Source organism: Cherax quadricarinatus, chromosome 55, assembly GCF_038502225.1.
Source record: "Cherax quadricarinatus isolate ZL_2023a chromosome 55, ASM3850222v1, whole genome shotgun sequence".
In the NCBI taxonomy this organism is placed as follows: domain Eukaryota; kingdom Metazoa; phylum Arthropoda; class Malacostraca; order Decapoda; family Parastacidae; genus Cherax; species Cherax quadricarinatus.
Window position 1 is genome coordinate 24,479,584 of NC_091346.1, and position 23,716 is coordinate 24,503,299.

Here is a 23,716-nt window from a genome sequence, read left to right on the forward strand (position 1 = left end):
CCCACATCATAAAATTTTATACTTTTTTATCCCTTTTTTTTAAAATATGTATTACCAAATTAAAATCCTTTCTATAAAAAGTTAACCCAAAGGGGCCCCCTTATCATTTACACCCGGCACCCCAAACTTACCTACCACACCCCCTCTAAAAAATTTCCATTTTGATTTTGTTTTTCCCCTTTTCCACAATTATTTTTCCCTCACTTGGGTTAAAGGTTCCATACATTCCAATTTAACATCTCCCAAAATCTCTCTCCTCCGAATTTTTCCCCTTTCCAGGTGCATACACGCTTTTTATGACTCCACTTCTCGGGGGCCAACCTTTTTCTTTAACTTTTAAACGGGAAATTTTTAAAATTATTTTCTTTTCTCCTTCCATAACTGATCATTTAAATTACTGCTACCCTCCCTTCCTTTTTTAACCTCCCAGAACCCAGATTTTCCCATTTTTTTCACCGAAACCTCCTACCCCCCTTTCCCGCTTTTTTTCCTTTAAAGGGAGGACATCCAACCCCTTTTTATTTTATAAATCAAATCACTGTTTTTTTATCCGCCCCTAATTCCCCAATTTAAGCAACCCAGTTTTTTTTAAAAAATTTTTTTCTTTCTTTTTTTTAATTGTCAGGAGAAGGGACAGCCCATTGCCCTATTTTTGCCCCTACACAACAAAAATGCAAAAAAAGATTCTTTCCACCCCCATGGACAAAGGGGAAAAAATAAAAAAAATAAGAGCTATTTAGAAAAAGGAGAAAAAATTCTATGTATTATATATTGCTGCTTTAATGTGGTGTGACCAAAGTTAAATAGGAGGGAGAAAAAATATCCCCCCTTTTCTTAGCGTGTTTATGAGGGTAGGAAAAAGAAACCAGCAATCCCCCATCATGCAAAAAAAATTCAGGTTTTGTTTACAGTCATCGGGGCAGGACGGTAGATTCCCTGGGGGGTTCTGCCTCCCAAAAACCCACACCTGATAAGAGGAAATAAAAAAATTGTGTTAAATAAATATGGGGTTTTTAAGACCCTTAAATATCAATTTGTCCGTTTCCCCAAAAATATTTTCTGGGGAAATAACCTATTTTTGGGAGAAAAGAAAATTAAAATGACTAATTGAGAAAAAATTGAATGTCAAACAAGATAAATGTTTTTTTTTTTTCAAGGTGGGGAATGCATTATTATATCCTTTTATGTTGGTTGCAGTGTATTTTCCCCAACCCCTGGGGGATGGAATTTCAAAACCGGTTTACATGCCGGGGATGAAAAGGGGGATAGGGAATGGGAAAATGAGGAACGGGATGAAGGGGAGTGACCAACATGCCAAAAAAAACTTGCAAACAAGGGGAATGATACACCAGGGGGTTTTTTCCATTGGCAACTGTTTTTGTGTGTGTTATTTTTTTTTCCCATGCATCTTGTATCCCTTTTTACCCCAGAAAGGGAAATCCCAGAAATGGAAGAAGTCTTGGATTACAAAATTTTTGGGGAAAGAAAAGTTAAGAGGTAGCTATTCTTGCCGCCTTCGTTTTTTTCCCTGGTCCCCCCGGCCCTCGGGTGAACAGGGGCAGAAGATGAAGGAAACTTTCCCCAAACCCCCGGATTTCCAGAGCAAAAATTATTTTCAGATGGTCAAACCCCTCTACCACTAATAAAAAAATGAGAATGAGAAAAAATAAAATGTTAAGAGACATTTTTTCCTTCCCTTTAGAAAAAGTGCTTTTTTTTTTTGGTTTTATCATGACGTTTTGGGCCTTTCACCCACAGCCTGCCTGAGAAAGACTTTTTTATTAAAGGCCCACTTGGTTAACCGGGCCCTTTTAAAAGGCCCCACCCCTTTAAACCATTTTAGACCACAGCCTGGCGCTGATCTGGCACTTGCACCATCCATCAACCCCTTAATAATTTTGCAGGGGTTTTGGGTTATACAGATATATCATATATTCCCGATAATGTAGATAGTAGAGCACTGAAAGTTGGTCCACTGGCCCATTTTAGGTTTAAAATTGTTTGATTTTTTTTGTATTGAACTATTGCTGTTTTGGCAGGCAGTTTGCCTATCTTTCAGTATTTTCTGCACTTTTTATGTTTCCTGTGCTTAAGAGATCAGAAATGCTCTTAAATTCTCATTTTCTTTTCCCTGGGCAGCAAGAACATAATGTGTCACAGTCATCACTGGCATCTTTGCCAGAGGCTGGACAATCAAGACTTTCATTGTCTCCAGTAACCCCCACATTAGCTCGTGGGTCCCAGCCTGGTGGTGATATTGATTTAGATTTTTCACCGCCTTTTAGAAGAGCAGATCCTGCGAAAGTAAGTGATAATGTAATATATATAGTGGTACTTATATTGTTTTCTGGGAATAACTCTTGTCACCAGTTAATAGAAAATGGCAAAAGGAAAGCATTTACTATTTTGAGACAATGAGTCATTAGCAGTTATTGAGGTTTACAGATTGCAATATAGATGATCAGTAGACAGGCAAATTCCAAAAATTAAAAATCCAACCTTAAACTCTGTTGTACTAAAAAAAAATTCAAATCGATTGCTTAACTTTCAGTCATGTCTTCCAATAGGCACGAGCACTGGCCACGTTGCAGAAGAAAGGTGGAATCCAAGCTAAAAACCCAAATGCAGTAAAAAATACTGAGAAAGCAGCTGATCCTCACTTTCAGGAAAAAGTCAGAAAGAGAATAAACAAATCCTCTGATTCAGACAGTAAGTCTGTAGTTTATAATCATTTATTTTCAAGAATGTGCAGTTTTTAAGATTTTTTACATGAAAAAGCCCAGTTATGCAAAGTATTTCAGGCAAATGTAATAGCTCTCAATTGATAAAGGTTTACAGTACTATAAATATTGTACCGAGACCAGTTCTGCCATTTAATACCAGGTTTCTTAACCCATTCAATGGCTGTCACTTAGAACTACATACAGTATATCACTGAGGCCAGGGTCCCTCACATAGCTCTAAGTCATGAGCTCGGCTTACTTAGATAAGCCACGCGCAGTAAATTTTGCACTAGATATGAGAGAATGGGTTTGTGCAGTGTGTTTTTACAGTATAAAAAAACCTGCCCCCATGCAGTGCATGATGGAAAAACAAAACTGCCCTTGTGTTTGGTGTAAATTTAGTGACTTTGAGGTGTTTCCTGGGATGGTTTTATTAGCTGTTTCTTGGTATCTCATGATAGAATGGAAGACATACTATTGAAATAGTGATGATTTGAGTTGACTTCAGGACCAGAAGTAACTTAAAATTGGGCTCAAAGTAGTGGAAAATTTTATTTTTACTGATTTTCCTGAGTATGGGCAAGTCCTTTCCCCTACATCCCAGTCTGTTTTATGGGTCTTTAATAACTCTGATTCAATTACTGAGATGCCATAAACCATGACCAATCATTCCTTGCTGTATTTTATTATCTGAGAATTTGAGTAAATCTATTTTTAGGTGATTATGAATTTAAAATGTTAAGTATTTTATATAGAAGCCTGTTGATGTGATTAATGAACAGAGAAAATCTTTTAATGCCAGGATGTCTGCATTGCTTATTTTAGTATATTTTTAAATTTATATTTTATTTAATTGTGTAAAATTAGCCAAATTACCAACTTCTGTGCTCTTTATAAGGTAGTTGTAATAGTTTTATGGGTAGTTTCTTGTGCTCAGTCAGTAGAACAAAAGGCATACTAGTGAATTAGCTAAGAATTTGGTTGAAAGGACCAGTGGAAATGGCTTAAAATAAAACTCAAAGTGGCTAAAATCACTGATGCCTCAATTGCACCTAGACTGCTAACTTCGTGACTGCATAATTCCATTAGTTTTCCATCAAATTTCATACTTTTGGTATCATTACCTTCAGAAAAAGATTCTCTACCGTTTTAGATTTTTTTTTTAAGTGAACACTTAGAGCAAAGGGTTGCAAGTGTTGCAGTGAGGAGGAGGTTGGAAGCAGTGGATATGTCTGAGGGCAATGTGTGGTGTAAATATTGTGCAAAGAATTTGTAGTTTGGAGATTACAAGGAAGTGTGGAGTTACTAAAAGTATTATCCAGAGGTCTGAGGATGGCTTGTTGAGGTAGTTTGATCATTTAGAAAGGATGGAGCAAAATAGGTTGACTTGGATGGTGTATAAATCTATAGTGAGAGGAAGGTCAGATAGGGATTGTCCTTGGAAAGGTTGAAGGGAGGGGGGTAAATGAGGTTTTGTATGCAAGGGACTTGGACATGTAGAAGGCATGTGTGAGTGTGTTAGGACTGAGTGAAGACAAATGGTTTTTGGGACCAGACGAGCTATTGAAGTGTGCACAGGGTAATATTTTCTGAAGTTCAGGGAAACTTGTTAGCTGGACTTGAGTACAGTGCCTGCACTTTAAAGGAAGATGGGTTTTGGATATTTGCTGTTTGGAGGGACATCTGAACTGTTATATCTGTGAACCTCTGGCAAGACAGTGATAGTGCTAATGATGGTTAAAGTTTCTTTTTTGGGTCGCCCTGCCTTGGTGGGAGATGGCCAACGTGTTAAAAAAAAAAAAGGCAATATTAATTTCGGGGGTCTGGGCAGTGAAAGGGTTAATGCATTGTTTTCTTTAATAGTCTGTCATATCCTACAGGTGGAGACCAGACCCATAAGAAGTCGAGACTAAGTGAAGCCATCCTAAATGATTCTTCTAGGGCGAAGCTTGGTTCTGTTGATATCAACTCTGACAAGTTTAAAGCCATGATGGAACAAAAATCACGTCACACTAATTTAGTAGATGTAAGTATGCTGTGTACTTGTTGTTGCTGTTTGTGGTTATTGTTGTTATTGCTGCTGCTATTATGTGGTAGACTGATGGACCCTGGACTCAATGTTGTAGTTCTACATGAGATGCCAGCAAAAAGAGTTAAGCCATAAAAGTTATGCCACTCATTAACTTCTGCTTTATTTTTCTTAAGCTATAATTGGGCACTTCTTTTCTATCTGGTTATTCAGTTTTGCATTTGGGTATTGTCATATTAGTAGTTTAGTGCACTGGATTTTTTTTTTTTTTTTTTTTTTTTTTTTTTGTGTTTTGCCATGTTGACTTGGAATGTATATTGTATTCATCATGGGGGGAAAGGTTACTAAACTTGTAAGGATCATGCAGCACCTGGGAGAATGAAAGACAATCAGGTTACATTCAAGGAAGAAGTTAGGCCTTTTCATAAAATCAGTAAGTGAATATATCAGCCTGTCAAAGACTTGTGTGGTGTTATTTCTGCTGGCCTGTAATTTTTTTTCCACCATTCTACTGGCACCTTTGTGATATGGGGCTATGTCTGCACTCTTCAAGGTCTCTCATTTCCTTTAATTTATATTACATATCTGTTCAGAAATTTTTTTCTGCCATTACCAGTGGCAGTTTGTATAAGTTACCAGAATTTTGTTCACAACTATTATTCCAAGTGTAGTACTCTACTATATCATTTCAGAATTTTAACAATTTCTGTGCAAATAATTGAATCATGTAGAGACCAACTTCACACTGCAGCTTATTTACTATATCATATTTATACATAGATTTTTCACTCTGTATATTTTGCCGGGATTGATGGGATAAAGATAGAAATATTAAAAGCAGGTGGGGATATAGTTTTGGAGTGGTTGGTGCAATTATTTAATAAATGTATGGAAGAGGGTAAGGTACCTAGGGATTGGCAGAGAGCATGCATAGTTCCTTTGTATAAAGGCAAAGGGGATAAAAGAGAGTGCAAAAATTATAGGGGGATAAGTCTGTTGAGTATACCTGGTAAAGTGTATGGTAGAGTTATAATTGAAAGAATTAAGAGTAAGAGGGAGAATAGGATAGCAGATGAACAAGGAGGCTTTAGGAAAGGTAGGGGGTGTGTGGACCAGGTGTTTACAGTGAAACATATAAGTGAACAGTATTTAGATAAGGCTAAAGAGGTCTTTGTGGCATTTATGGATTTGGAAAAGGCATATGACAGGGTGGATAGGGGGGCAATGTGGCAGATGTTGCAAGTGTATGGTGTAGGAGGTAGGTTACTGAAAGCAGTGAAGAGTTTTTACGAGGATAGTGAGGCTCAAGTTAGAGTATGTAGGAAAGAGGGAAATTTTTTCCCAGTAAAAGTAGGCCTTAGACAAGGATGTGTGATGTCACCGTGGTTGTTTAATATATTTATAGATGGGGTTGTAAGAGAAGTAAATGCGAGGGTCTTGGCAAGAGGCGTGGAGTTAAAAGATAAAGAATCACACACAAAGTGGGAGTTGTCACAGCTGCTCTTTGCTGATGACACTGTGCTCTTGGGAGATTCTGAAGAGAAGTTGCAGAGATTGGTGGATGAATTTGGTAGGGTGTGCAAAAGAAGAAAATTAAAGGTGAATACAGGAAAGAGTAAGGTTATGAGGATAACAAAAAGAGTAGGTGATGAAAGATTGGATATCAGATTGGAGGGAGAGAGTATGGAGGAGGTGAACGTATTCAGATATTTGGGAGTGGACGTGTCAGCGGATGGGTCTATGAAAGATGAGGTGAATCATAGAATTGATGAGGGGAAAAGAGCGAGTGGTGCACTTAGGAGTCTGTGGAGACAAAGAACTTTGTCCTTGGAGGCAAAGAGGGGAATGTATGAGAGTATAGTTTTACCAACGCTCTTATATGGGTGTGAAGCGTGGGTGATGAATGTTGCAGCGAGAAGGCTGGAGGCAGTGGAGATGTCATGTCTGAGGGCAATGTGTGGTGTGAATATAATGCAGAGAATTCGTAGTTTGGAAGTTAGGAGGAGGTGCGGGATTACCAAAACTGTTGTCCAGAGGGCTGAGGAAGGGTTGTTGAGGTGGTTCGGACATGTAGAGAGAATGGAGCAAAACAGAATGACTTCAAGAGTGTATCAGTCTGTAGTGGAAGGAAGGCGGGGTAGGGGTCGGCCTAGGAAAGGTTGGAGGGAGGGGGTAAAGGAGGTTTTGTGTGCGAGGGGCTTGGACTTCCAGCAGGCATGCGTGAGCGTGTTTGATAGGAGTGAATGGAGACAAATGGTTTTTAATACTTGACGTGCTGTTGGAGTGTGAGCAAAGTAACATTTATGAAGGGATTCAGGGAAACCGGCAGGCCGGACTTGAGTCCTGGAGATGGGAAGTACAGTGCCTGCACTCTGAAGGAGGGGTGTTAATGTTGCAGTTTAAAAACTGTAGTGTAAAGCACCCTTCTGGCAAGACAGTGATGGAGTGAATGATGGTGAAAGTTTTTCTTTTTCGGGCCACCCTTCCTTGGTGGGAATCGGCCAGTGTGATAATAAAAAAAATAAATAATATTTTGCCGATATCAATACTGAAGGAGGGGTGTTAATGTTGCAGTTTAAAAACTGTAGTGTAAAGCACCCTTCTGGCAAGACAGTGATGGAGTGAATGAGGGTGAAAGTTTTTCTTTTTCGGGCCACCCTGCCTTGGTGGGAATCGGCCAGTGTGTTAATAATAAAATAAAAATCAATACTCAAGTTTTAGGTCAATAGCATCATTATTATTATTATTATAATCACACTAAACTACCACCCACTAATACCATCAAAATTTACAGATACTGGGGCACATGCCTAGTTCAGTCCAAGATGTCTTTGTGGATTTCAGTAAAAGCTCGAAGCATTATGCTTGTTTGTCACAAGACCATTTATGAAATAGATTCTTATTTTTCATGCTTGTTTTATGGTTCTGTATATTATTAAAGAGAAATAAAGCCAGTATGTTGTTTTGAACTAGCCATTTTATTGGAGAGTTCTTAAAGCAAGTATTCTTGTTCCATTTGATAGTTACATCCTGTGTGGTGTTTGATGCAAATATTTTTCATTTTCCAGCCAGTATGAGTTAGTGTATTTAGGGATGATGTTTTCATTCTGATGCATGACCTGCTTTGTTTCTCCTGAGGACTTGTATTCATGCTATCACACAAGTCTTTTTCATGCTTTTTTTTCTACATAGTCTGTATCTGTTTTTCTTCCTAATGTATCTGAGCATAAAAATGCGTCATTCTAAGGTATAGTGCTCTGTGACCCATAAGGGTCATACAGCACTGAACAAAGCACTAGAGCCTTTTGGTTGTCCAACACCAAAAAAATATCATTTCTAACATGATCATTTTTACACCAATGCCAACTTGCCACTATTGTAAATAATTTGCTTATACTTGAGTTGTGATTATGGTTTGTGTAATATAACTATTCAATATTTTTTTACATTCCATGTCCATAAAACATTTCATGTCATCAGTTCTTAGACAGGTACCTTTTTGCCAGTGGCACTCTTCCTGGAAAAGAGGCTTCCTTAACCCTCGGCATGGTAGTCAACCAACTTCTCTTAAGCATATTGATACAGCACTGCTGTGCATTTCCTTAGGTGTTATAAAGAAATGGAGTTGTCATTACATTCATAGGAAAGCAATAAACCTGTAAAGCTCATAATTATTATAAAAAAGCATTAAACCTACAAGGGTCATCCAGCATAAAGCTTATACAGCACTTGAGGAAAGGCAAGATAGCCCCAACTCCTTAGTTCTAGCAAGAGGTCTTCCACATCAAGGCAACCCACCTAATTTTTTTTTTTGTGAATGGAATTTTGATAAGTTATTCAGCCTTCCTATACCAAAAATAACCCAAATGTATTTTATGCATCATAGGCTGTAGAAAATGAGGCACTAGACAAATATTATCAAGGATTGGAGAAGAAAGAAATGTTGGAGGAAAAGATGCTATCTGTAATGGAGATACCCACCACTGCATATGTTTGCTTCCAGGTATTATACTCTTATTTTTTTACTGTTCATGTTCATGAACTAAACCCATAATGAAGGGTGGCTCTACTTTAATTAAAGCCCTTTACCAGCATTAAGGCTTCCCTCTTGGAGAAATGCTGTGCAATTTTTTTTCATCATCAGTCTTGTAGTTTTTTATTTTAAATTACAAGTTTAAGAATGTTTAGTCTAATGCAACTTAAATCTTCAAATCTGGCATATTACAGTGCAAGTACATGGCAGAATCAGCATCAGACTTATGTCGTGAAGAGAACCACTCTCTCAAGACAGTAAAAGCCAAAAAAAGGTTTTTTGAATGCAAGAACTGCAAAAGAAGAACCTCATCCTTGGACAAGTTGCCTAGGAAATCATGTGCAACATGTGATCACAGTTCCTGGCAGAGAGTTCCTATGGGAAAGGTGAGTCTTAATACCATTGTTCTGCTGGATGCAAACCATTTTGGGATACCATTTACATATTCATTTTATCTGTAGGGGTATACAACACCTGGGAATAGAAGGCAATGGGACCCTCCCCACAGGTGATGGTGAGCGTTAAAATCGCCCAACAATATGGACGGTGGTAGTGATGAAATTAAAAACACAATATCAGAACAGCAAGTAGCCTGAAGCAGGGCAAATGACAGCAGAACGAATTTTGGGCTCCTCCAACCCAACACATACTGGGGACAACTGAAATAAAAATGACAACAAGAAACAATAAAACCTGTGGGCTTTTAGGATCAGTAAAGTTAACCTATGGGGGCAACGGTAAGCGTGTAAGCAAGGAAGAATTAGAATATTGCGGAGGAATAGATTGTTGCATGGGTTGTAAAATAGAAGGGATAGGAGGAGGCGTATTGGTGTCCACTGGGGGTGTCGTCTCTGCTATATAGCTGGAGATGGCATTTAACGTTTCAGTTGATAATGATGCCAGAGACAGGAAAGGCATTGCAAGTAAAGGTTGCAGTAACTATTTAGGCAACCAAAGAGGTCTGCGGGGGGCAGGGAGTATGAGCCTGGAGAGATGCGTTGGCTGGGGGAGAAGAGTCCTGCAGTGTAACAGGAGAGGAAGGAGGTTGGAGGGTAACCATGGAAGAAGACAGGGGGGGGGGGAGGTTTGACCCTTCATCTTTGTGCGAGAGCTGGAAAGAGGGTGAGAACTACTTTCCGAGGTAGAAGATCGATTCTGTACCGGTGATGGACGAGAAGAAAGTGTAGGTCTGCAAGGTCTAGTAGACTGAGAAGTAAGCGAGCGAGATGAAGAAGTAGAAAGTGGTGTGGAGGTAGGAGTGTCAGAGGATAAAACTGCAAAAGCATTAGAAATTGGGGCGACCCCGAAAGACACGGACGCAGAGGGATGGGGAGGACTGCCAAGGTTGGAGGTCTGCGGGCTACTCGAGCATATGGGACACGAGGAAGTTTTCCTTGAAGGCAGAGACAAGAGACTGCCATAGTGTAAGACCCTTGCGCTCTTTAAGGTAACGGGTCTCTTTCATTACGATAGACTTGGCACCGACGGGAGAAGGAAGGATGAGGTTCCTTGCAATTGAGACAAGAGGGGAAAAAGACTACATGACGTATTGGAATGATCCACTGCACTGCAGATCGGGCATTCTACCGCAGATCTGCAGCGTTTAGCGGGGTGCCCAAAACGCCAGTAATTACGACACTATGTAAAGTAAAAGGACACAAGTGCAACTAATGTGACATTTTATTGTGGCAACGTTTCACTCTCCAGGAGCTTTGTCAAGCCGATACAAACAGTATATGGACACAGAGGGTATATAAAGGCTCAGAGTGAGGTGCAATACTAGTGAGGTACCATTTCGATATTCACAGGTGGTAGTAGTAGTAGTGACAAAAGTTGTAGTTGTAATACAATATGGTAGAGCTTTTATATCCTTTCCTCTTCAAGGGGGGCTCCTTGGCATGGTGAAGAGGCTCTTGGTCTGAGGAATTAGCCCTGTCGGTCTTCTTCCTCAGACCGAACCTAATTACCCCCCATTCTCCCCTCCCCTATCCCATCCTCCCCTTTTTCCATTCTTCCTCCTCCTCCCCACCCCTCCCTTTTGCCCTTCCTCTTTTTGGCCTTTGGGATTTCTCCCACAGGCGCGCTAGTTCCTAGGTAGGGCAAAGGACACCGGGGTCCATCCCATTCCGTTGAGGTTCTTGGCGGTGGCGTAGTTTGCCTTGGAATCTGGATTGCCTGGGGATGTCCCGATCCCTCTCCGGTATCCCGGAGTAGCTTTGGGTGTCTTTCGGGCGACGGGTGTATCTCTGGAAGCCACCTTTCGGATTCCGGGGGTGGTGGCCGAAGGAGGTATGCTTTGTGGCGGATATCCGGTCGCCCTCTCTTTTGTCCACCGAGGTAGCTCGGCAGATGTGAGGTTGCTATCCCAGATTGCTGGTTTACTGGCATGAAGGGTAGGGTATGGCACGGGTTCCATGCTGCATCTGCGCTACTAGCGGTGCTGAGGTCCTCTTGGGCGCGGAGGGAGATTTCCGGCCCTTTCATTCCTCCTGGGAACTATTCCTCCCCACTCCCCCCTTTTTTTATTCTTTTTTTTATTTTTATTTTCTTTTCTTTCTTTTTTTTTTCTTAAAAACAAAAAGCAAAGGAGTAACCTAACCATGGAGAACCCAATCCATGAACCCACTACCCCCAGGCCCCTTCTTGATACCACATCCCATTCTGACCCTGCCTTGTGTTTAGACCACTTCGGACACTCCTGATGCCCCTGTACCTCTTGCTGGTGCTGTTTCCTCACCCGCTTCAGGTACCGGGGCTTCGACTGACTCCTTCGATTTGTCTGAACTCCGCTCTCCTTTGACTATGCTTCCGGCTTCTCCCTCTACGGTACGGCAATTTTCGAATCGCCCGCCCATTTCACGCCGGACCAACTCCGGTCCTACTCCTAAACGCCAACGTCAATCTCCTGATGATGCTCCTTCGTTACCTTCCCATTCTACTCGGAAAAGACCGACACGTCAAGCACTCCCTCTCCACGCTCAGTTTCGGACCACACAATGGACTAAATTCTTTACTTTAAGACCGACTTCTTCTTCTGCCTACCTTTCTGACCATAGTATTGGCAAAGCGCTCCTGCGTCATGTTGGTAGAGATATTTCATTTCATGCTCTCAAGAGCGGTACGCGCATCGTCACTGTCCAGAATGCTACCCAAGCTCATGATCTTTCTCTCCTTTCGAATATCGATACTACTCCTATCACTATTGAAAAACATCTCTCTCTCAATTCTTGTAGTGGTACTGTCATTCTGCCCCATACCATAGTCCAACAGAATTTCCAGTCATGTGGCAATGACATTTTTGAACAGCTGGAACTCCAGGATCTCCCAATCCTCAAAGTAGACACTTATGTCCTTCCTGCCCGGGGACGGAGACGTTACCCTTGCAATGTGGCTCGTTTAACTTTTGACAGCCGAGAACTCCCGTCCTCTGTATATGTCGCGGGACATCGGTTACAAGTTCGAAAGGTGATACCTACACCGCAACAATGTAGAAATTGCTGGTGTTTTGGTCACCCAGCGAAATATTGCAGATCTATGGCCGAATGCCCAGTCTGTGGTGCCGACGACCATTCTAATACATCTTGCAGTCAACCTCCATCTTGCCTTAATTGTAATGAAGCTCACCCTTCGTACTCCCGCCGTTGCCAGGTCTACTTAAATGAACGTGAAATCCGTTGCCTCAAAGAGGCAGAAGGTCTCCCTTATGCTATGGCAGTTACTCATCTCCGCCTCCAAGGGAGACTACCCCGTGTTTCTTATTCTCGTGTTTCCAAACATCCCCCCACTTCTGGGGTCCCATCTTCTGCAGCCTCCTCTGTTGTTACCCCTCCCATAGCCACTCCGGCATCTAATCCTTTTGCTGTCCTTGGCTCTGACGTCCCGACTACAACTCAGTCTGTTCTCACATCTTCGCGTCCTTCCTCACAAGCCCCAGTATCGACAAGACCTCGTACGACACCTAATACCAATCGCCCCTCTCCTTCTCAGAAGTCCAAAAAATCCACATTGCTCAAATCTTCTTTGCCCCTTCCTTCCCTTCTTCCACCTCCACACTTTACCTTTCCAGTCTCTGTACCTAGTTCTTCCCCTCTCTCTGGCTCTATTACAAGTGTGGAGATTCACCCTCCTCCTCGTACTATGCCTTCCACCCCCGTCCCCTCCCAAGTTTCTCCCTCTTCTGCCACCTCCCAGGTTTCTGCCTCTTCTGTCCCCCCCCACACTTCATCTCCAGTCCCTTACACTCTTCCCTCCCCCTCTACTTTGGTACAGTCCATTACTGTCCCAATCTTGACTCACCCTCCTCCTTCTATCTCCAATATGGTCTCCCATACATCTTTGAATTCAGAAACACTTGAAGCCATTTCAGAATATATTGCAGAGACTAAACCTTCAATGGACACTGATTTACTTCCTGTTCCTTCTCTTCCCTCTCCTCCATCTTCACAACCCCATTCTTCGCAACGCTCCGTTCCTTCACTACTTGAACGTCTTCCAATGCCACCACACGTTGACTTTTCTAACCCCTCTAGTCCGTAGGTGCCTTTACCTACAGATTCCTGGTATTTTCTTCATCGCCAATCATGGCCTATTTACAGTGGAATATCCGCGGCCTCGGGTAATCGGAGTGAGCTTCAGATGTTGCTTTCCAGGTTTTCCCCTGTTGGTGCTTGCTTACAAGAACCAAAATTACACTCGGCTGTCTTCCAACCTATCTCAGGCTATAATTTATTGTATTCTTCGGATCCTTTCTCAGATGGGACCTTTAATGAAAGTGCCCTTCTTCTACGCAATGATATTCCGTACTGTCAATTATTTGTCCATACCTCGCTGCATTACACTGCAGCCCGTATCCACTTGAATAAGTGGTTTACAATATGTTCTTTATATCTCTCTCCTTCTCGAGCATTTTCTATCCCAGACTTTGCCTTTCTTGTTTCATCCTTACCACCACCACTTCTGTTACTTGGTGATTTTAATGCCCACCATTTCCTCTGGGGGGGGGGGGTCTCATTGTGACTCACGTGGCATCCAGTTGGAGGCTTTTCTCGCCTCTCACCCCCTCCATGTTTTAAATACGGGTACTCCCACCCATTTTGATCCTCGTACTCATACTCTCTCTTGCATCGATCTATCAGTCTGCTCTTCCTCCACTGCACTAGACTTCACCTGGTCTGTTCTACCGGACTTGCATGACAGCGATCATTTTCCGATCATTCTTACTTCTCCTTCCTATTCACCACCTTTCCGTAGCCCTCGCTGGCAATTTGATCAGGCAAAATGGGATCTTTACTCACACCTCACTGCTTTTAGTGAGGTTCCTTCTTCATCCTCCATTGATGAGCTCCTACACATCTTCTCGACGTCAGTTTATACCGCAGCTTCTCATTCTATACCCCAAACCTCAGGCAGGCATTCTCAGAAGTGCGTGCCTTGGTTGTCTCCTGCTTGTGCTCGTGCAGTACGTTTGAAACGTGCTGCATGGGGCAGGTACCGGTACAATAGAACCGCTGAGAGACTTCTTGATTTTAAGCAGAAGCGTGCGATCGCTCGCCGTGTCATCCGTGAAGCTAAACGCACTTGTTGGCGAGACTATGTTTCCACCATCACCTCTGCTTCTTCTATGAGTGCAGTCTGGAAAAAAGTGAGGAAATTGAGTGGTAAATACTCTCCTGACCCAGCTCCTGTTCTACGGGTCGCTGGGGTTGATGTAACAAACCTTCTCGACGTTGCCATTGAACTTGGCACACATCTGGTCCGTATTTCCCGGGGGCTCCATCTATGCCCCTCGTTTCTTTCCTCAAAGTCTGCCAGAGAGTTAGTACCCTTGGACTTTTCTTCTCTCATAGAAGAACAGTATAATGTGCCTTTTACACTTCAAGAACTAGAGGCAATGCTCTCAGCTTGCCGATCATTGGCAGCTGGGCCTGACGACATTCATATTCGTATGTTACAACATTTACATCGGTCAGCCCTTGTAGTCCTCTTACACCTCTTCAATCTTATTTGGGCACAAGGAGTTCTTCCCCAGCTGTGGAAATCTGCCATTGTTCTCCCTTTCCGCAAACCGGGTACTACAGGACATGATGCCTCCCACTATCGTCCCATCGCTCTTACTAGTGCAGTTTGCAAAGTGATGGAACGTCTCGTAAATCGACGTTTAATGTGGTATTTAGAGACACACAACAGTCTCTCCGCTAGTCAATATGGCTTTCGTAAGGGTCATTCTACCATAGACCCCTTACTACGCTTGGATACGTATGTACGTAATGCCTTTGCAAATAATCACTCGGTTATTGCCATATTTTTTGACCTTGAGAAGGCATATGACACAACTTGGAGGTATAATATTTTGGCCCAGGTTCATTCCTTAGGCCTCCGAGGCAATCTACCATCCTTCCTTAAGAACTTTTTAACTGACAGACATTTCCGTGTTCGAGTCAATAATGTTCTTTCCCCGGACTTCGTCCAAGCTGAAGGTGTCCCTCAGGGATGTGTTCTAAGCACAACACTTTTTCTCCTTGCTATAAATGATTTGGCCTCTGTTCTTCCACCCAATATTTGGTCATCACTCTATGTTGATGACTTCGCTATTGCTTGTGCAGGCGCTGACTGTCATCTTATTGCAGTTTCTCTCCAGCATGCGGTCAACCGTGTTTCCACTTGGGCCACCACGCATGGGTTTAAATTTTCAAGTACCAAAACTCACCAAATTACTTTCACTAGACGCTCTGTTATCTCCGATCATCCTTTGTATCTCTATGGCTCCCGTATCCCCGAACGTGATACAGTCAGGTTTCTAGGCCTTCTCTTTGACCATAGGTTATCCTGGAAACCTCACATTACCTCTCTGAAGGCAACTTGTCACAGCCGGCTAAACCTTCTTAAAACCCTTGCTCATCTTTCCTGGGGAGCTGATCGTCGAACTCTGCTTCGCCTACATTCAGCCCTCGTTTTATCGAAACTCGATTATGGTGACCAGATTTATTTCGCGGCCTCTTCTGCTACTCTCTCTAGCCTTAACTCTATCCATCACCAAGGATTACGTTTGTGCCTTGGTGCTTTTCGCTCTTCCCCTGTTGAGAGCCTCTATACAGAAGCGAATGTTCCATCCTTGTCTGATCGCCGTGATGCCCATTGCCTTCGCTACTACGTACGTTCTCACGATCTACACAATCCTTCCATTTATAGAATGGTCACCGATATTAGTAGACATTCTTTATTCGTTCGCTGCCCCTGTTTTCTCCGTCCCTTTTCTCTTCGCCTACATTCACTCTTGTCTTCCCTTCAGTTACCACCTTTATATGTTCATGTAGCATCTCACTTTTCCCTACCCCCCTGGGAAGCTCCAGCTGTTCGGGTCTGTTCTTTCTCACTCCCTTGCTCGAAAGCTCAACTGTCTACGGTGGCTTCCCGCTCTCTTTTTCTTGATCACTTCCACTCCCATTCTCATGCCACCGCTGTGTACACAGATGGCTCTAAGTCTTCAGACGGCGTCGGATTCGCAGCAGTGTTTCCGGACAGCGTCGTGCGGGGGCATTTACTATCTTCAGCTAGCATTTTTACTGCTGAACTGTATGCCATTCTTGCAGCACTTATTCGTATCGCATCTATGCCTGTGTCATCATTTGTAGTAGTCTCAGACTCCCTTAGTGCTATACAGGCTATACGAAAATTTGATACATCTCATCCCCTAGTTCTCCGTATCCAACTTTGGCTATGCCGTATCTCTACCAAACATAAAGATTTTGTTTTTTGTTGGGTCCCTGGTCATGTCGACGTACAGGGCAATGAACAGGCAGAAACTGCTGCGCGGTCAGCAGTACATGACCTACCAATTTCCTATCGAGGTGTTCCATTTCTGGACTATTTTGCTGCAATAGCTACCCACCTTCGCACCCGTTGGCAACAACGTTGGTCAACTCTGCTCGGTAACAAACTTCATTCTATTAAACCGAGCATAGGTTACTGGCCGTCTTCTTGTCATCAGTGCCGAGGTTGGGAGACCACTCTCTCCCGCCTTCGCATTGGCCACACTCGTCTTACTCATGGGTATCTCATGGAGAGGCACCCTGTTCCTCTCTGTGAGCAGTGTCAAGTTCCAGTATCGATTAGCCACATTCTGTTAGACTGCCCTCTCTATCAACGAGCACGCAGAATTTACCTCCAACGTCGTCTTCGTTCTACTACTCTCTCGTTACCTTCCCTTCTTGTTGATGGACCCTCCTTTAATCCTGACTTTCTCATTTACTTCTTGACCGACTGATTTGCTCCACAAACTCTGATGATACTTTTCGCACTCCCCTCAGCCCTTTCTAGTTCAGTCTCTTGCTGCCCTTTACCCTTTCACCATCCACTACCCCGCTGTTATCCGTAACCTATTACTCATCCATCTCCCTTTTGCCACCTGATGCCCTCGCTTCCTTCCTGCCCTGCAGCGCTGTATAGTTCTTGTGGCGTAGCACTTCTTTTTTTATTATAATAATAATAATTTTATATCCTTTCACTCGTGTACGAATTAATTGCTCTACCATACTGTACAGGTCTCCCTCAACATTCGCGTTTTCAACTTTCGCGGGCTTCACACATTCGCGAATTCCTAACCGCCAAATTCCCAGCTGCCAAATCATATTTAAGTTTACCGCCACGAGTCCTTACTACCCTCCCTCCGACCCCTGCAACTGGCAGCCAGCCCTCCCACCACTGTGTGGTGAGTGTTTTGTTTGTTCATTATTTGCTATTAAACTACAGTATAAATAATGTAAACCCATCCATGACTGCATATTAGAATGGCTGTTCGGACAGGTATTGGAAGGTGACATCATGTGTTTACTGTTGAACACAGCAAAGAATCAAACATTTCTGCTACTGCTAATAATAATAATATTAATATAATAATAATAATAATAATAATAATAAATACGATAGAATTGAAGAAGGAAATTGTACAAAAATACGAGGGTTGAAGCAGTGGTGGAGGAAGTGGTTGACGCATCGTCAGTGTGGCTTTGTTTATGCTGGAGTGAGTATTAGTCTCCCTGCTCTTCCAAACATTTCACAATAATTCATTGTATTTGGTGCTTGTAGATTGAGTGTTACTGGAGTGGTTGAGGCAGTGGTAGAGGCAGTGGGTGAGGCAGCAGTTGAGGCAGTGGTAGAGGCAGTGGGTGAGACAGTGGTAGAGGCAGTGATAGAGGCAGTGATATTTACTAACATATATGTTATAAATAATAATAGTACATTATGAATAACTATTATTATTATTATTATTATTATAAATGTTATTAATATTAACATGTACTATTATTATTTATAACATATATGTTAGTAAATACCACTGCCTCACCCACTGCCTCTACCACTGCCTCAACCACTCCAGTCACACCCAATCTACAAGCACCAAATACAATGAATTATTGTGAAATGTTTGGAAGAGCACAGAGACTAATACTCCAGCATAAACAAAGCCACACTGATGATGTGTCAACCACTTCCTCCACCACTGCTTCAACCCTTGTATTTTTCTACAATTTCCTTCTTCAATTCTATCGTATTTATTATTATTATTATTAATAATATTATTAGCAGTAGCAGAAATGTTTGATTCTTTGCTGTGTTCAAGAGTAAACACATGATGTCACCTTCCAATACCTGTCCGAATAGCCATTCTAATATGCAGTCGCTGTGTGCTGTATAGTCCTTGTGGCTTAGCGCTTCTTTTTGATTATAATAAATTCAAGAATTATGTGGATTAAAGTAAAGGTTGGATGCGAGAAGTGGGTCATAATAAGCGTGTATGCACCTGGAAAAGAGAGGAATGCAGAGGAGAGAGAGAGATTTTGGGAGATGTTAAGTGAATGTATAGGAGCCTTTGAACCAAGTGAGAGAGTAATTGTGGTAGGGGACCTGAATGCTAAAGTAGGAGAAACTTTTAGAGAGGGTGTGGTAGGTAAGTTTGGGGTGCCAGGTGTAAATGATAATGGGAGCCCTTTGATTGAACTTTGTATAGAAAGGGGTTTAGTTATAGGTAATACATATTTTAAGAAAAAGAGGATAAATAAGTATACATGATATGATGTAGGGCGAAATGACAGTAGTTTGTTGGATTATGTATTGGTAGATAAAAGACTGTTGAGTAGACTTCAGGATGTACATGTTTATAGAGGGGCCACAGATATATCAGATCACTTTCTAGTTGTAGCTACACTAAGAGTAAAAGGTAGATGGGATACAAGGAGAATAGAAGCATCAGGGAAGAGAGAGGTGAAGGTTTATAAACTAAAAGAGGAGGCAGTTAGGGTAAGATATAAACAGCTATTGGAGGATAGATGGGCTAATGAGAGCATAGGCAATGGGGTCGAAGAGGTATGGGGTAGGTTTAAAAATGTAGTGTTAGAGTGTTCAGCAGAAGTTTGTGGTTACAGGAAAGTGGGTGCAGGAGGGAAGAGGAGCAATTGGTGGAATGATGATGTAAAGAGAGTAGTAAGGGAGAAAAAGTTAGCATATGAGAAGTTTTTACAAAGTAGAAGTGATGCAAGGAGGGAAGAGTATATGGAGAAAAAGAGAGAGGTTAAGAGAGTGGTGAAGCAATGTAAAAAGAGAGCAAATGAGAGAGTGGGTGAGATGTTATCAACAAATTTTGTTGAAAATAAGAAAAAGTTTTGGAGTGAGATTAACAAGTTAAGAAAGCCTAGAGAACAAATGGATTTGTCAGTTAAAAATAGGAGAGGAGAGTTATTAAATGGAGAGTTAGAGGTATTGGGAAGATGGAGGGAATATTTTGAGGAATTGTTAAATGTTGATGAAGATAGGGAAGCTGTGATTTCGTGTATAGGGCAAGGAGGAATAACATCTTGTAGGAGTGAGGAAGAGCCAGTTGTGAGTGTGGGGGAAGTTCGTGAGGCAGTAGGTAAAATGAAAGGGGGTAAGGCAGCCGGGATTGATGGGATAAAGATAGAAATGTTAAAAGCAGGTGGGGATATAGTTTTGGAGTGGTTGGTGCAATTATTTAATAAATGTATGGAAGAGGGTAAGGTACCTAGGGATTGGCAGAGAGCATGCATAGTTCCTTTGTATAAAGGCAAAGGGGATAAAAGAGAGTGCAAAAATTATAGGGGGATAAGTCTGTTGAGTGTACCTGGTAAAGTGTATGGTAGAGTTATAATTGAAAGAATTAAGAGTAAGACGGAGAATAGGATAGCAGATGAACAAGGAGGCTTTAGGAAAGGTAGGGGGTGTGTGGACCAGGTGTTTACAGTGAAACATATAAGTGAACAGTATTTAGATAAGGCTAAAGAGGTCTTTGTGGCATTTATGGATTTGGAAAAGGCGTATGACAGGGTGGATAGGGGGGCAGTGTGGCAGATGTTGCAAGTGTATGGTGTAGGAGGTAGGTTACTGAAAGCAGTGAAGAGTTTTTACGAGGATAGTGAGGCTCAAGTTAGAGTATGTAGGAAAGAGGGAAATTTTTTCCCAGTAAAAGTAGGCCTTAGACAAGGATGTGTGATGTCACCGTGGTTGTTTAATATATTTATAGATGGGGTTGTAAGAGAAGTAAATGCGAGGGTCTTGGCAAGAGGCGTGGAGTTAAAAGATAAAGAATCACACACAAAGTGGGAGTTGTCACAGCTGCTCTTTGCTGATGACACCGTGCTCTTGGGAGATCCTGAAGAGAAGCTGCAGAGATTGGTGGATGAATTTGGTAGGGTGTGCAAAAGAAGAAAATTAAAGGTGAATACAGGAAAGAGTAAGGTTATGAGGATAACAAAAAGATTAGGTGATGAAAGATTGAATATCAGATTGGAGGGAGAGAGTATGGAGGAGGTGAACGTATTCAGATATTTGGGAGTGGACGTGTCAGCGGATGGGTCTATGAAAGATGAGGTGAATCATAGAATTGATGAGGGAAAAAGAGTGAGTGGTGCACTTAGGAGTCTGTGGAGACAAAGAACTTTGTCCTTGGAGGCAAAGAGGGGAATGTATGAGAGTATAGTTTTACCAACGCTCTTATATGGGTGTGAAGCGTGGGTGATGAATGTTGCAGCGAGGAGAAGGCTGGAGGCAGTGGAGATGTCATGTCTGAGGGCAATGTGTGGTGTGAATATAATGCAGAGAATTCGTAGTTTGGAAGTTAGGAGGAGGTGCGGGATTACCAAAACTGTTGTCCAGAGGGCTGAGGAAGGGTTGTTGAGGTGGTTCGGACATGTAGAGAGAATGGAGCGAAACAGAATGACTTCAAGAGTGTATCAGTCTGTAGTGGAAGGAAGGCGGGGTAGGGGTCGGCCTAGGAAAGGTTGGAGGGAGGGGGTAAAGGAGGTTTTGTGTGCGAGGGGCTTGGACTTCCAGCAGGCATGCGTGAGCGTGTTTGATAGGAGTGAATGGAGACAAATGGTTTTTAATACTTGACGTGCTGTTGGAGTGTGAGCAAAGTAACATTTACGAAGGGATTCAGGGAAACCGGCAGGCCGGACTTGAGTCCTGGAGATGGGAAGTACAGTGCCTGTACTCTGAAGGAGGGGTGTTAATGTTGCAGTTTAAAAACTGTAGTGTAAAGCACCCTTCTGGCAAGACAGTGATGGAGTGAATGATGGTGAAAGTTTTTCTTTTTCGGGCCACCCTGCCTTGGTGGGAATCGGCCAGTGTGATAATAAAATAAAAATAAAAATAATAATATGCAGTCATGGATGGGTTTACATTATTTATACTGTAGTTTAATAGTAAATAATGAACAAGCAAAACACTCACCACACAGTGGTGGGAAGGCTGGCTGCCAGTTGTGGGGGGTCGGAGGGAGGGTAGTAGGGACTTGCAGTGGTATTTAATAACATACATGTTGTTAAGGCATAACGTATGTATTTAGTACAATTTACGACGTTTTCATGTATTTTATGATTGTTCATGGTTCAACAAGTTAAGGAAGCAGTATTTTATTATATTTCCCTACAATATATTGGGGCACCAAACATTCACGGTTTTTCAACATTGACGAGGCTCTTGATCTCCTAACCCTCGTGAATGTTGAGAGAGACCTGTATTACTACTACTACTACCACCTGTGAACATCGAAATGGTACCTCACTAGTATTGCACCTCACTCTGAGCCTTTATATACCCTCTGTGTCCATATACTGTTTGTATCGGCTTGACAAAGCTCCTGGAGAGTGAAACGTTGCCACAATAAAATGTCACATTAGTTGCACTTGTGTCCTTTTACTTTACATATTGTCGGTAATTCTACCAACATTATTACAATTACGACACTGTTGGGGAGTGGGAACTACTTGGACCTCTAAACAATGGCCCGCATTGTAGACAGAGGACGGAAGTTCACGGCAGTCGAAGGTTAAACGAGCGATGTTAATGGGAAAGCATCTCTGCCCACGAGCGGGCAGGATGTATGTAATTACCTTAAGAATAAGGAGGTTTTGAAGGACTAATTGTTCTAAAATATCACAAGACAAAAAATCACTCTATAGAATTGTACGGAGTAATACCACAGTACCACTGCAAGAATTAAGAGTAGTGTGCTTACAAACGGTGACTGGTATGTTATCATTTGAAGTGATGTGGGAAAGAGCATGAGCTTGATCTGAATCCTGTGCTGTTATGACATGCGCACTGCTTCGAAGAGCATGGAAAGATATAGTTTGGCCAACGTGCCTTACAAGACTTTTACCAATTCCATGATCAGACAGATAATCCATTTAAGACTTGTAAAGAAAAGAATTTTGTCCATTGCACACTCATTAGCCTGGTACGCAAAGGTAGCGATTGCCGTGTCAGTCGTTTTTGAGCGATCATCGACGAACTGTCATCAGTAGGTTGTCTTGGTCATTTAGTAGTACTGTGGGCGGTTTGACCTGAGGGAGGCTGGCGATCCAAAAATCATCGCACCGTATGTGGGGAAGCTGGACACATTGTGAAAGGTACGCTAGAAGTAGCAGCATGGACAAACGGGCAATGCAGCGTCACCAGCAGAAGGTACAGGGGTATGAGAATAGTAGAGAGAATGGACCAATAACAAAGCTGGGTCAGAACAGGGTGTGGGATCAGAAGAGTCTGGGAGGAGGAAAGGTTTCATTGGGTGAAGACTCCATAATAAAGATGCTTCTTCCTTGTTATTTTAGAAACAAAGAAGAAAAGGAAAGGAAAGAAAAGAGGGACAATGGAGGGACAGTGGGCCAGAAGTTCATCCCCCCCCCCCTCATCCGAGAGGGCCTCGAGCCCATGGGCAATGAAGATGCAGTGTGGAACTCGTGTCATACCCTACCCTTCACGCCAGTAAACCAGTGCTTTGGGATAGCAGCCTCACATCTACCAAGCCACCTTGGCAGACAAAAGAAAGGGCGGTCGGAAACTCGCCATAAAGCATACCTCCTTCGGCTGCCACCTCCCAGAACCGAAAGGCAGCTTCTGGAGGTACACCCATTATCTGAAGGGCACCCCGCTCACTTCTCGTAAATCCGGGAAGGGAGCAGGGCACGTTCAGACAATTCAGATTCCACAGCAAACCACACCACCCCCAAGGGACCCCACAGAGTGGGATGAACCCCGGCACACTTCCCCCTACCTAGAAACCGTAATGCCCGAGGGGAGGAGCCCAGAGACTACAAATGGGATGGGAAACAAGGGGAGAAGGGAGGAAAGGGAGAAAAAAAAAAGGGGGGAGGGGCATGGGGAGGGTGGGATAGGGAAGGGAGGATTAGGGGGCAATTAGGTTTGGTTTGAGGAAGGAGACCAAAAGTTCTAATTCCTCAGCCTCTTCACCATGCCAAGGAGCTACCCCCCTTGAAGAGGCAGGCAGAAACATTGGCACTTATATACTGGAGCAAGATGAAGTGCACTCATCTGACTCCTGTATACAAGTACCAATCTTTTTTCCTATACTGAATTCATCAAGACTTACTCATCACCTGCTCTGAGGCTGAGGGACTG

General features: G+C 42.6%; 1 protein-coding gene across 1 annotated transcript in view; it reads left to right on the forward strand.

Annotated features, from left to right (window-relative positions):
- Mcm10 (minichromosome maintenance 10 homolog) overlaps positions 1–23,716 on the forward strand; it is a 66,523-nt gene that overhangs the window by 41,738 nt on the left and 1,069 nt on the right. Inside the window, exons 9-13 of the mRNA XM_070096972.1 lie at positions 2,140–2,304; positions 2,568–2,709; positions 4,604–4,749; positions 8,639–8,755; positions 8,980–9,171. Of these exons, the coding sequence (XP_069953073.1) occupies positions 2,140–2,304; positions 2,568–2,709; positions 4,604–4,749; positions 8,639–8,755; positions 8,980–9,171 (762 nt within the window). The remainder of the gene's footprint in view (positions 1–2,139; positions 2,305–2,567; positions 2,710–4,603; positions 4,750–8,638; positions 8,756–8,979; positions 9,172–23,716) is intronic.